A 13,532-nucleotide genomic window follows, 5' to 3' on the forward strand; every position below is an offset into this window, starting at 1 on the left:
CTGGCCCCTACCTAGTGTTGTCAGCAATTATACAACGTAATAGTTTCTGACAGACTCTTTAAAAATATTGTTGTTCATATACATTATGACCATGTACCATGTGTGCAGGAGATAACAGAAACTATAGCACAGGGCATCATTCATCATAAAGCCAAATATGTCTAAAGCAGGCCATACATATTTAGTCTTTTGTTGCCTGAACCTTCCAAGAACAGCGGGTTCAGCCAACACTAATGTGTTTGGGAAGCTCCCAACTCTCTTCCGACAGATGATATCGGAGAAGTATAAATACATGGGGAAGCCGCGAAGGAAGCTTAGATAGCTGTTGGCTCTTGAATGTGTATGGCCCCTAGAAGAGGGAACTGGGAACACTGCATTTTACAGAAAGAATGCCTGTGCATCTATTCAGGTGTGTATTCCCCTCCACTTTCCTTGCATGGTGGTGGGAGAGGGTGATACATTTGCGATTAGATATTTGGAGATGTTAAAAAAAAAAAAAAAAAAACATTAAGAAAGGCAGTGTATCTTTGCAATGTTTGAGAGATTTCTTTCACTTGACCCTCTCTCTATTGAAGTTCTGGAATAATGTTGAAAGGTATCAGTCTCATTTATTGTAGAAAGTGTTGACATAAATTTATTAGGACATTCCTTATTGTAAATGGTTTATTTGTCCATGGTAGGACTTACGGAAGCTCACATCCTCAAAATTGTAAGGGAATATGTAACTGTATGCTCAAATAGAAATAAAGGGGGTCATGTATTAAACAGAAATATGCCTAAATTAGGTGTATTTCTGGCGCAGATTGCGACTTCTCCACTCTCACGCCAAGTCTAAAAACATGAGCGTGGTGTGAGCGGGGAAGGGGACGACCCGGCAGGCCTGTCTCAATTACCATTTTGCATGCCTGTTCTAGGTGTAGAAAATGGTCTAAATGTAAGACACCAAGGAAGCTGACTTACATGTGCCTCTTCATAACTCCAGCGGATCCACCACCAGGTATAGGGCTTATTAAGACCAGCATCTAAAATGTTGGCCTTAATAACTGTGCCCCAAAGTCTTTTAATTGCAATTTGGAGAACTGTAAATATTTTTGGGGGTAGTGCTAGAAAAATATACATCTTGTCCTTCACCCTTCTGAGCATGTTTAGTACCAAGAGTACCTGCACTGATGTGGCAAATGAGTCCATTGAAGGCATGATGAAAGCAGGATGTCATGATGTTATATTTAGGATGTTATGAAACCAGTCCTACCAGGCCTTTTTTGACAGAAGACATGGTGTACCAATAAGATAACATCATCCAATCACTACCCATGCTATACAAAGCGCCCTTCAGGGTATCAGCAGCTTTCCTGGCCAGCATGAATGCCAGATCTTTCCTCCATTGAGCATGTCTGGGGTGGCTGGACGTAAGGCTTTGTAAAGCTGGAATGCGTATTGTTCCCAGATCAGACTATCATTTTCTTATGCCTATTCCCTGTACTTCAATGTGTTTCACCTTTCCTCTTGTGTCCCTCTATACTGGATGTTTAGTTGTGGCCTGTGTGTTGGGCTTTAAGTTGTACTTCAATCTCACCTTTCATAATGAGAAAGGTCCTGGTCTTTTGTCTGTCATTTATCCTTTAGTAATGCATTTGCTAGAAACAAAAATGGAGCAGTAGCCTTGCTTCCACTGTGTGCTTCCCATTCCTTTCTATAGGACTTCCGAAAATACACTGTCGCAATGTTTGAGATGACACAACCTTTTTAAGAAGGATGTTCCAATCTGAACGTGCTATTGTACATTAAAAAGAAAAAATTTAACACAAAGTTGACTCAAACTAATATAAAAAGGTGCTAAAGACTGCAAATAATTGATCAATACAGTGCGGGAAATATATAACTTCAATTATAAACAGTCCTTCAGCCATTAACTAAAATAATAATACATAAGACAACTTTCAATATTTTATTTGTAGTGTTATCATAATACAGACACAGGCCTACAGTAATATACATGATAGCAACTTCCAAGCACAAGTACTTAAAAGGAGAAGGCAGGGGAAAATTAGAAAAACCGACTGAAACATAATGCATAGCCATACAAAAGACAAGAAATCCAACCTAAACGCTCACTGTTTGAACTCGCCATAATTATTTCATGTAGATGAATTGGTCAAAAGGAATAAGTAAGTGAATCAAAGGCAGGAATGTTCCTCCTATGTACCTGGAGACATCCTGAAATATGGTTGGACAGGAGTGCACAATTTCAATGCCTGACACCAGGCAAAATTAGAAATAAATCAGTATGAATGAGAAACGTTTACGATCAGATGTTAGAATTACTGGGAATGAGCAATTTTTTAAAATAAAAATCCCAGCGATAAATCTGGAGAGAAACGAATTAACATACCTAACCACTCAACTTTCTCACACACTTTTCCTAACTGGAGTGAGTGGTGTAAAAATGTGAAAAATCGCCAAGTAGCAAAAGCCCTATTTCGAGACTTTTTAGAGCCACAATTCAGGAGTGCAGACTATGATATATTCCCACAAATAAGTTTATTGAAAAAACACATGAGCTGGGCCGCGGTGATTATATTAGCTGAATGGTACTTACCTTTAGAACAAATGTGTTCACATTGTCAGGCATCTCCAGGGGGGTGCATTTTCTGATTTCATGGATTGCAGAACATGGAACCCGTAACTTTGGCTTGGAGCACTGCAGGGGAGATACAGATTTACACTTTTTAAATAAAAGAATTCATAACAAATGGGTTAATATTATTCATTATAACCATCATGCTTCATTTTAAAAAGAATCAGAGAATGGCCTATTGCTTAAATCATGTTTTACATTTGTTTGGTGATTTCTTTGTATTGTATGTCACTAACTGTTTTCACAGTTTTCATACTGGCCACTGAGCTTCATTACAGACTGACACTTCCTGTTCTGTAGAGATTTCCTCAGCAGTCATCTCATTATTATCCCAAGCAGGATTACAATGACAGACAACAATTATATTACAGTAGAAAAACAGGATCCACCATTCACAGTAGATGCCACAGCTCCCCTTCTCCCCCTGCTTGCACATTGACCTCTGCACAGGTTGTAGAATATGCCTAGAACACTTTCCCATAGACGTAAATGAGTCCTCCTCAGACTACAAATTCCTATGGTATCTGAATACATATTATTAGCAGCTCAGGCAAAATAGCTATGTAAAGAAAACAGAATTAAACAAACAAATCTAAAATAAATAAAACAAGGTAGAAAAATATTTATCAGTATCTGTTTTTAATTACAAAATATATATTCGATACATTCTCTTTACAAAGGGGATTGATTCCTGAGAATCTTACCACTTACTAGTATAAAAACAGTAGATGCAACCTCAAGTGCATGCATTTTCAAGCACATGGTGTTACAGTACCCTGGCTATGTTCCACGATCTTCCAGATCCCGGCCTGTAAACTTCCAGACAGGGTCATGTTCACCACTGCAGCCAATGATTAGACTCAATTGTGATGTGTCGCCAAGCAGTACATTACCACTGCATCATGTGCTGCTTGGGGTCACCCCAGTTATTAGCTGCAGTGGCACACGTAACCCAGTCCAGTAGTTGCTTTCTTATATAGTGCCAACATACTCTGTAGGGCTTTACAGACATGATCAGATGTTGTCCTCCTTGGTTGGATTCAAACCTAGGACCCACTGCCGCAAGGAACCAGTGCTAACCACTTTTAATCCACCATGCTGCCCATTCATTAGGCACAACACCCTCCTGAGGATAGTCAAAAATGTCCAAAAGATCAGACAACCCCTTCAGACATCAATAGAACCAATACAAGTTTCCATCAAACTTTCCAGTATAACCCCCCCTCCTTTTGTCATATTAACGATCTTAATGAAAGATGGGTCACTTTTAGGGTCCCTACACACACACACACACACACACACACACACACACACACGTATGCACTGACCATTTTTGGGCTATAAAAAACACAGTAGAGTCTTTGCCCTATAGAGAAGGTGATGTGAAAATGTCTGAAAAAAAAATGTCAAGAGCTATAGTGTGCTGCATTTTTTTTAAAAGAAGCCAGAAAGACAAAAAATGCCACCTAATGAAAAAAAATGCCACCTATTTTCCACAGACTTTCAGCTAACATCTGGAGCTCAAAATACATAAAGTAACAAAAAAATGCAGGTGGAAAAAATGCAACAAAAAACTAGGTATGAGCAAACTTGTGTTTTCAAGTTCGGCGTACAAGATTCAGGTTCTGTTTATCAAAGAATTCCGTTATGGATTCTGCTACCACAGACCATAAGTTATGCCTCAGCTTATAGTACCACTTAAATGCTGAGGACACTCGAATTTACCTCGTTGGCCCAGATATCACAACCCCGCTATCCAAAATTCCAGAGTTTCTATTCCGCCTCCTGCTTTCTAAAACTCAACATGGAGAAAGAAGACATCATCATTTTCCCCCATCTCACTCAGCCTCGCACCAGATGAAAAATCAATAATGACCGCATGCTTTCTCCTGTCAAATCAGTTGCCCGAGATGGCATTATATTCCACCCTGTCTTTCAAAATCACACATCCAAGCCCTTATCACCATCTGCTGCCTCCAACTCAAAAACATTTCTCACACCCACTCTCACCTCAACCTTGAGTCAACTAAAATACTAGTGCATGCCCTTATTTCCTGCCTTGATTACTGCAACAACCTTCTTCATCCTAACACTACTGCAATCCTCCAATCCATCCTCAACCCTGCTGTCCAGTTAATCCACCTCGCGTCCTCCTTCCCCTCTACCTACTACAAATGCCTTCAGTGACTTCCCGCTGCCTAGCAAATTCAGTTTAAAACACTAACAACAAGGCTGTCCACAATCTGTTCCCTTCTTGCATGTAGGGGTGGGCGATATGGCCTAAAATCTATATTGAAATATAATTTTAAGCATGTGCGATATATATCGCAATATATTGTTTTCTATATGGGGGGGGGGGTGTTAAACTTTGTTTTTGCTTTCTTACTTTTTATTTAATAACTATTAGCCTCCTTATGGGCTAGAACCCTTGTCATATATACCCTAATAGAGCTTTACACTATCCGTGCTGCCCTGTGCTTTGTGCACACAACAGCAGGGAGCTGACCATGGCAGCCAGCCTCTGATCCGCCCCCCGCCCTAGAGCCTCCCCCCCCCCCCCCCGCACTCTCCCTCTTATCAGCCCCCTCTGGTAACTCAAACCCCCCCCTTCCCTCCCCAGTATTAATCATTGGTGGCAGTGGCCTCAGGCCCCCCCCTCCATCATTGGTGGCAGTGGGCAGTTCTGATCGGAGTCCCAGCATTGTAATGTTGGGGCTCAGATCGGTTACCATGGCAGCCAGGACGCTACTGAAGTCCTGGCTGCCATGGTATGTTAGTGAGCAGCATTATACTCACGTGCGCCGCTTATAGCATTAGCAATGCGCCGCACAGACCTATGAGAAGGAGCGACCGGCGGCCACGGCGCACGTGAGTATAATGCTGCTCACCAACATACCATGGCAGCCAGGACTTCAGTAGCGTGACTCCTGGCTGCCATGGTAACCGATCTTCACTACCGCTCCGTGGTCATATCTCGGTCCGGCGATATAGGAGATATGCACAAAATCCATATCGTGGCACAAATTTATATCGCCTATATCGTCCACCCCTTGCATGTCTGAACTAATCGCTGTATGCCTCCCCAAACTTAATCCCCCATCCTCCCACTACTTTCTTCTTTGCTCTCCTCTGATGTTCTCCTCATGCAATCATCTACATCAGGGATGCCCAACCTGCAGCCTTCCAGCTGTTGTAAAACTACAATTCCCAACATGCCCTGATAGCTGTAGGCTGCCCAGACATGCTGGGAGTTGTAGTTTTACAACAGTTGGAGGGCTGTACATTGTGCATCCCTGATCTACAGGATCCATCACGTGTATCTCCCATACCCTTCAACTCACGACCCCAGTACATCAGACCCTTCCCCAACATCCAAATTTTCAAAAGTAACCTGACCACCCTCCTCTTCAGGAAAGCCTACCACTTGCAATAACCCTGCTGCTACTGCACAGCTATATGAGCTCCTTCTACCGTCATCTAATGCCTTCTTCCCCCTTCCCTTGTATATTGTGATCCCTCACGGGCAGGGTCCTCTCTCTCTCTCTGTACTAGTCCGTTCATAATTACTGTACTTGTAATAGTGTGATACTATGTATGTAATCCCCTTTTCATGTACAGCGACTGTCTTTACATAAATAATAATGTGCAATGCACTGATGGTAATGTGTAGAGGTGCAATGCACGGATGGGGTTAAACATGTACACTCCAAGGTATATGGTGGCAGCTCTGTGTCTGTATAATCCGGCCTGACGTTGCAGGGGAAGAATGGGCAGAAGCTCCTCTTACGAAGCACATTTTTCTCCTTATTAGGAAGTATAAGGTCTTTGGATTAATATGACACGATTTGGATGAGACTTGGATATTGTCTTTATTAAGCAGGCAGTATACTCACTTTTCACTAAATAGATCTTCATGCCAGACGAATGGCTTAAACACACTTTACCACACACTGAACTCAATCTTAAAAGGGTTGTACCGGTTCAGAACTGAACCTGGACATACCCATAATTTCACCCAGGCTGCAGCCCTGATGTTAGCATCAGAGCATCTCATGCTCCGATGCGCTCCCTTGCTAGATCGCGCAGGGCAAGGGCTCTTTTGTTTACACTAACACACTGCCGGCAGAAGCTTCCGCCCGGCAGTGTGTTTGGTGACGTCACCGTCTCTAAAGGGCGTGCTTTGGCGCTGCCCTAGCCGTGTCACCAGGCTTCCTGGCAGCCCCATGGAAACTCCGGTACGTCACCGGAACTTGGGAAAACGCCTTTGCCCTGCATTGATTTACAGCAGGGCAAAGGAGAGCATCGGAGTATGAACTGTTCTGATGCTCAAGTCAGGGGGGCTGCCGGGGGGTGAAAATGGGGACATGTCCGGGTTCAGAGCTGAACCCCTTTAATGCAGAAAAGTAGTCTAAGCAACTGATGTACAGAGAAAGCAGACTGAACAGAGCCCGTACACGCCAGACAGGCAGAGACGGTGTGGATGGCCCTGATGGACGGCAGTATATAGAAAACACTGATACTGTGGAAATGAGACCCATGTATACTCACAACCATGCTTCAAGTGGATGATGGGCCATGAAAGCTGCATGTTCCTTTTCTTGGTCCATCATCTGCATAAGAAAATACTGTGGTTAAGCATCATCAGTCTCTCTGACCACATGGTTCTTAAAGGGCATCTGTCAGCAGATCTGTACCTATGAAATTGGCTGGCCTGTTACATGTGCACTTGGCAGCTGAAGGCAGCTGAAGGCATCTGTGTTGGTCCCATTGTTCATATGTGTCCGCATTGTGAGAAAAATTGTGTTTTTATATATGCAAATAAGCCTTTAGGAGCAACAGGGGCAATGTCGTTACTCCTAGAGGTTCAGCCCTCTTTGCAACTGTTGCGTTCTCTAAACTTTGATTGACAGGGCCAGGTAAGAGTGGTGACATTTTCACTGCCTGGCCCAGTCAACAAAAGTGCAGAGGGCGCGGCAGTTGCATGGAGAGCAGATCCTCTAGGTGTAACGACAAGGCCCCCGTTGCTCCTAAAGGCTCATATGTACATATGAAAACATCATTTTCCTCAGCCACGCGGGCACATAAGTACATGGGACCAACACAGGTGCCTTCAGCTGCCAGGCGCACGTGTCACAGGTCAGACAGTTTCATAGGCACCAATCTGCTGACATATGCCTTTAATGTAAAGCGGCTCATCTGTTATCAGCAGGGCCTGTTACTTTGGAGGCATCTGCTCACAATCTAATGACTGGGCGCCAGCAAATTCTACTAGTAGTTCAGTCTTCAGGACCTGGATACATCCAGTATCCTTAGATTTCCATGAGATGGACATCACTCACCCCCTCCGTCACATATCATTTGTCGGTCAACCATTTATATGAAAAGGGGAATCGTGGCAGAATCATTCTATAGGCACCTGCTCATCACAACCAGCTCTATGAGCTCCCAAAGGATGATGGTTTACACCAGGGATGTCAAACTTGTGGCCCTCCAGCTGTTGCAAACCTACATCCCCCAGCTTGCCCTAATAGCTGTAGGCTGCCCGGGCATGATGGGAGTTGTAGTTTTGAAACAGCTGAAGGGCTAATAGTTTGACATCCCTGGTTTAGGGTACTTTCACACTAGCGTTAATCTTTTCCGGTATAGGGTCTCAATACCAGAAGAAAACGCATCAGTTTTGTCCTAATGCATTCTGAATGGGAAGCAATCCGCTCAGTATGCATCAGGATGTCTTCCGTTCCGTCCCTTGTACGGTATTTGACCAGATAAAATACTGCAGCTTGCTGAGGTATTTTTTCCAGCCAAAATCCTGGAACAATACCGCACTTACCAGATCCGGCATTAATTTCCATAGAGATGCATTAATGCCGGATCTGGTACCAAGTGTTTCGGAGATTGTCGCATCGTCTGATCCAGTTTTTCCGGTCTGTGCATGCTCCGGGATATAGGAGGAGCTGGTTTCGCTTTTGATCTTTGAAAAAATTTAAATACAGGATCCGTTATTCCAGATGATACAGATCTGGCATTACACCAATCCATCTACCGGATCCGGAAAAAATATATCAGTTTGCATACTGTTTGCCGGATCCTAACAACACTAGTGTGAAAGTAGCCTATGTTCACACTATTCCTGAAATCAGTACACTGGCTGATCTGTCATGAGACACATACTGTGCATGGAAGACCCCAATCACTTATAGCTAATTAGGCTACTTTCACACTAGCGTTTTTTGCGGATCTGCAAAAAACGCTTCCGTTACAATAATACAACCGCATACATCCGTCATGAACGGATCCGGCTGTATTATGTCTTCTATAGCCATGACGGATCCATCTTTCTATTGTGTCAGATAAACTTGATCCGTCCCCTTTGACTTACATTATGTGCCAGGACGGATCCGTTTGGCTCCGCTTCGTCAGGTGGACAGAAAAACGCTGCAGGCAGTCTCCGGAGCGGAATGGGAACTGAACGGAGGCAAACTGATGCTTTCTAAGCGGATCCTTTTCCATTCAGAATGCAGTAGGGCCAAATTGATCTGTTCAGTGCTCTCACAAGCGGTCCAAAACAGATCTCGCAAACAGAAAGCCAAAACACTAGTGTGAAAGTAGCCTAATGGAGCGACTAGAAATTTATAAAGGAGTACCCAGTTCAGATGTTTTGCAGATTGGGGGGTGGGGGCAGAACAATCCGTATAGTAAGAGAAGTGCTCATAATTAATATGAACAACTTGATGTATTGCTGCACTACTATGTGGACTTTGCGCCCGTCCGCTCTCTGGGTGAGCTCTATAGAGGTCACTGTAACCAGCATCCAGCACAGATGTGCACATTAAACCTGCCTCATCCTTTCCACAGGAAACTTCTGCTGTCTCCACAAAGTCCTGGCCTATGCAACCACTGCCTGTTTTTCACATAAACCGGCACTTCATTCCAAAATGTGTGTGGAACTAGAAGCAGAATTCTGATTCTCAAACCAGCACCAGTCTCTATGGGTTGCTTTAACAGCTGGAAAGTTTGGTAACTTATTGCTGGCACTCCATGGCTTATCTAGCGGGGCCTCCTCAAAGATTAAAAAGGTCTCCAGCAATCTCTAAGCTAATGTTTCCAATTAACAGAATGAAATGGATATATTCCTCTAATACTACCGCTCAGGGAATTGCCTTACAGTCCTTACAGGAACATACTGGTGAAAACCGTCTCTGTATGTTTTAACCTGTTAATTTAAGGAACTTTGATACTTCTTGAGCACTATCATTGGTAATCTACATAAACTATATGTTATATATGTGATTGCTGGTTTACAGGCTCATATTTATTGCCTATAGACGCTCTGGAGTAGGGATGAGCGAATCGACTTCGGATGCTTCATCCGAAGTGGATTTGCATAAAACTTTGTTTAAATACTATACGGTGCGGGCGCGCCGTACAGCATTAGAATGTATTGGCTCTGATGAGCCGAAGATATTACTTCGCAAAATCTCGCGAGTCTTCATGTAATAACTTTTGAAATTAATTTCTACTGTAAAAAAAAAACCTTTGTACCGAACTCTAACTGTAAGACTACATTAAAGGGGTTCTCCAGGAATAAAAATAAATAAAAAAATAATGAAAATACTAATTATTATTTTATAATATTCACAAATAACCTTCATTACTTAGAAAGGCTTGCTTTGTCTAGGGAGCGATCATTAGGGGAAATAAAATGGTTGCCGTCCTATTAGTACACACAAAACCTGTCCTAATCACACAGCAGGACAAGTTACTTCAGAATACATTTATAATAAAGTAATATTTAAGTATTTTCATTTTCTTAATTCCCAGAGAACCCCTTTAAAGGAGGAGGAATGTACACTGCGGCCCATGGGGTCCTACTGCATACCGTAGATCTGTATGATCCAAATTTAATACAGAATTTAATTCTCTTGGATTTTTGCAGATTCCAACAGAAAAATCCTGGCACATTACACCATTACTACCATTACTACACATTACTACCATACTATCAAGCCAGTCACTAACGTGTCACCTGGCTTTAGATAACACATGGTACGTATAGCTTGTGCAGCAAAGTGTCACTTGGACTAACAAGGATGTCGAAGTGACATTTTGCAGGTATGGACACCACTTTGCTCATTCCATTCAGTAAGAGCACGCAAACATCTCACCACATCTGCACACAAGTCATAGACTTATTTATAGAAGACAGAGGCCCCAGCATTGGACCTACGAATGATTAAAACAGAATCTGACTCAATATGGCAGAACTCAAGCAAATGAGAAATCCACCTTTCCTGAAAAAAAAAAAAATAATCTACAAAGCAGACTTCACATTTGCTATTGTAATTCATGGATTTTCCCCCAAGGTTTCGTTAATCCTTACAAGTGCTGTAGATCACTAGTACATTTTTGCATAAACAGATCATGGTCCCAGTATAAAGTTATTCAAAGCAAGTCATTTTCAAGATCAATGGTCACATCCTGAAGGCAAGCAATAAGTTTTTCTTACTGTTTAACCCCTTAATGGGTTGTCTCACTTCAGCAAATGGCATTTATCATGCAGAGAAAGTTAAAGGTCTGAACCTGGACACAGCCCTATCTACACTCATTCATCATGCTCCGATGCTCCCCCTTGCCCTGCACTGAATCGGGCAGGGCAGGCTCTCCAAGGGTAAGCTAAGCGGAGGCTTCCGCCTAGCAGTGAGCCCGGTGACATCAACGGCACTAATGCTAAAGACCGCCAATCAGAGCAGGTCACGTCACCGGGATCATTGCTAGTCGAAAGCGTCCGCCTACCAGTGTCCAAAACTGAATAAACAGCCCTTGCCCTGCGCGATGCAGAACAGGGCAAGGGGGAGTATCGGAGCTTTAAATTTTTTTAAAAATTATTATATATTTTTTTCATTTATTTTTATAGTCCCCCTAGGGAATTTAAAGGGGTTAGCTTGGTAATACTATTGATGACCTACCCTCTGGATATGTCATCAGTTTCACATCAGCATGGGTATCGGGAATCAGCTGTTAGTAGAGGATGGGTACTCTGAGTGTTTCAGCCTCTTCCTAGGCCAGTGACATCAACATACACAGGTCATGTGGCCTAGTTGCAGCTCAGCCCAATTCAAGTCAATGTGGCTGAGCTGCAATACCAAGCACATCCGCTACACAATTTACGGCACTGTGCTTGGAAAGCTGCCGAAAGCCCACAGACCTCACCAGAACTTCAATGAGTGCAGTAGCTCCATGAAACAGCTGATCGGTGGGGGATGCTGGAACTCTTCCCCGCTATTGCCGCAGGGAAGCCGTTCAGTCCCCAGGAAAGCAGTGCTCTCGAGAAGATTGCTCAGTTGCAGTGGTCGCAATTGACCAGGACACCTGAGGGATTAAATGTCCGTGATCAATGTTATTACCGATCATAGACTTTGCCTCGGATGTCTGCTGAGCAGGCACTCTCTTTAAAGTCCTAACTTGCGGTGTGTATGTACAGCTCATGTTGTGAAGGGGTTAAGGAGGACCTGTCACCACTCCGGTCATGTTTGCTTGACTAAATAATTTTATACCCCATGCAATAACAATTCTGAAGCATCTTTTTACATATGTTGTTCTGTTCCTTAGTAGAGAATTTTATTAATTCATCTGCACCTGGGTGTTACCAGTTTGGGGGATGTTCTAGAATTCTTAATACATGAAGAATGCATGAAGCTATTAAAACAGACATGTCAGCAGGGGTGACAGGTCCTCTAAATGTGTTTTTTTCAAAAGCAGACATCTCTCTCCTATACAGGAGCGAGGGAGACCTTTCTGAACATATGTATAGGTGTGCCAACAGTAAAAAACTCCTGCAATGCATGCAAATTATTCTTCAAGTGTCCACTAGGCGTTTCCTCAACAGGCAAGCCTCCTGCAATCTCAGCAAACCCTCCCGTCTAGACATGACTGACTGCTGATGCCTCCTGTGTCATCCACTGTCCCCTGCAAATATAAGGCAAAGATGGCAGGACACCTGCCTGGTGAAGAACCCCCCAATGGACACTTACAAATTAAAAGGGGCTGCTCCTCGATAACATATCCCCTACTAGAGGATAGGGAATAAGTGTATGATATGCAGGAGCCCAGTCCCTAAAACGGGGCCCATGTTTTCCCATTTCAATGGAGTGGCAGAAATGCATGCGTTTCTGTCTCTCCAACTCCACGTGGCTGCCAGGGATATCCAAGTACAAATACTCAGCTATCTCCAGCAACCCCATAGAGTCAAATGGAGCAGTGGACGTGCATGCAGGGGCCCCAGAGCTTGGACCCCCCTAGCCTGTGGACGGAGGACAAGTTGTTGTCGTGGAATAAACCGTTGAAATTGCATGGAGAACAGGCGGTGTTGTGTGTCTGCTAAGGTACTGTATGTTGCATTACTGATGGCACACATATATTCAGAAAGGTCTCACTAATCCCTAAATAGCGCTGATGGTGGTTTCGGGAGGGTGGGTAAAAACCACCGACAAGTTGCTGCTAACAGAGGCTATTCTTATTTACCTGAACTGGTCCTATTCCCAATTAGGTTTGAAATATTGATATTTTTTCCATCGCTTTAAGGGATATATTTCATAAAATTGGTTAAAATATGGATACATAAAAGGGAGAAAAAAAAAAAGACTGTAATAGCGTTACAATCCCATTAACAAAGCATATAGCTAATGGGCGTATTTCTAATAAATGATTGAGATATGGAATGGGTGCCACATTCTGATAAGGTGCTCAGGGTTAACGTTATGACTGAATGCCTTTTATAATTACTATAATAATTACATAAATTACTTATTGTAGGCTGCCATATACACTCAGGTTTTCTTCAGGTTTTTCAAATAAAAAAACTGGAGAGGATCGGCATGTGGATCCCATGGCTGGG

General features: G+C 43.1%; 1 protein-coding gene across 4 annotated transcripts in view; it reads right to left on the minus strand.

The window, feature by feature from the left end:
- Positions 1-13,532, minus strand: part of SH2B3 (SH2B adaptor protein 3) — a 123,849-nt gene that overhangs the window by 21,416 nt on the left and 88,901 nt on the right. For all 4 annotated transcript variants that reach the window (XM_044290655.1, XM_044290671.1, XM_044290648.1 and 1 more), the window contains one exon: positions 2,600-2,701. In XM_044290655.1, the coding sequence (XP_044146590.1) occupies positions 2,600-2,701 (102 nt within the window). The remainder of the gene's footprint in view (positions 1-2,599; positions 2,702-13,532) is intronic.

The sequence above is a fragment of the Bufo gargarizans genome, chromosome 1 (assembly GCF_014858855.1).
Source record: "Bufo gargarizans isolate SCDJY-AF-19 chromosome 1, ASM1485885v1, whole genome shotgun sequence".
NCBI lineage: Eukaryota > Metazoa > Chordata > Amphibia > Anura > Bufonidae > Bufo > Bufo gargarizans.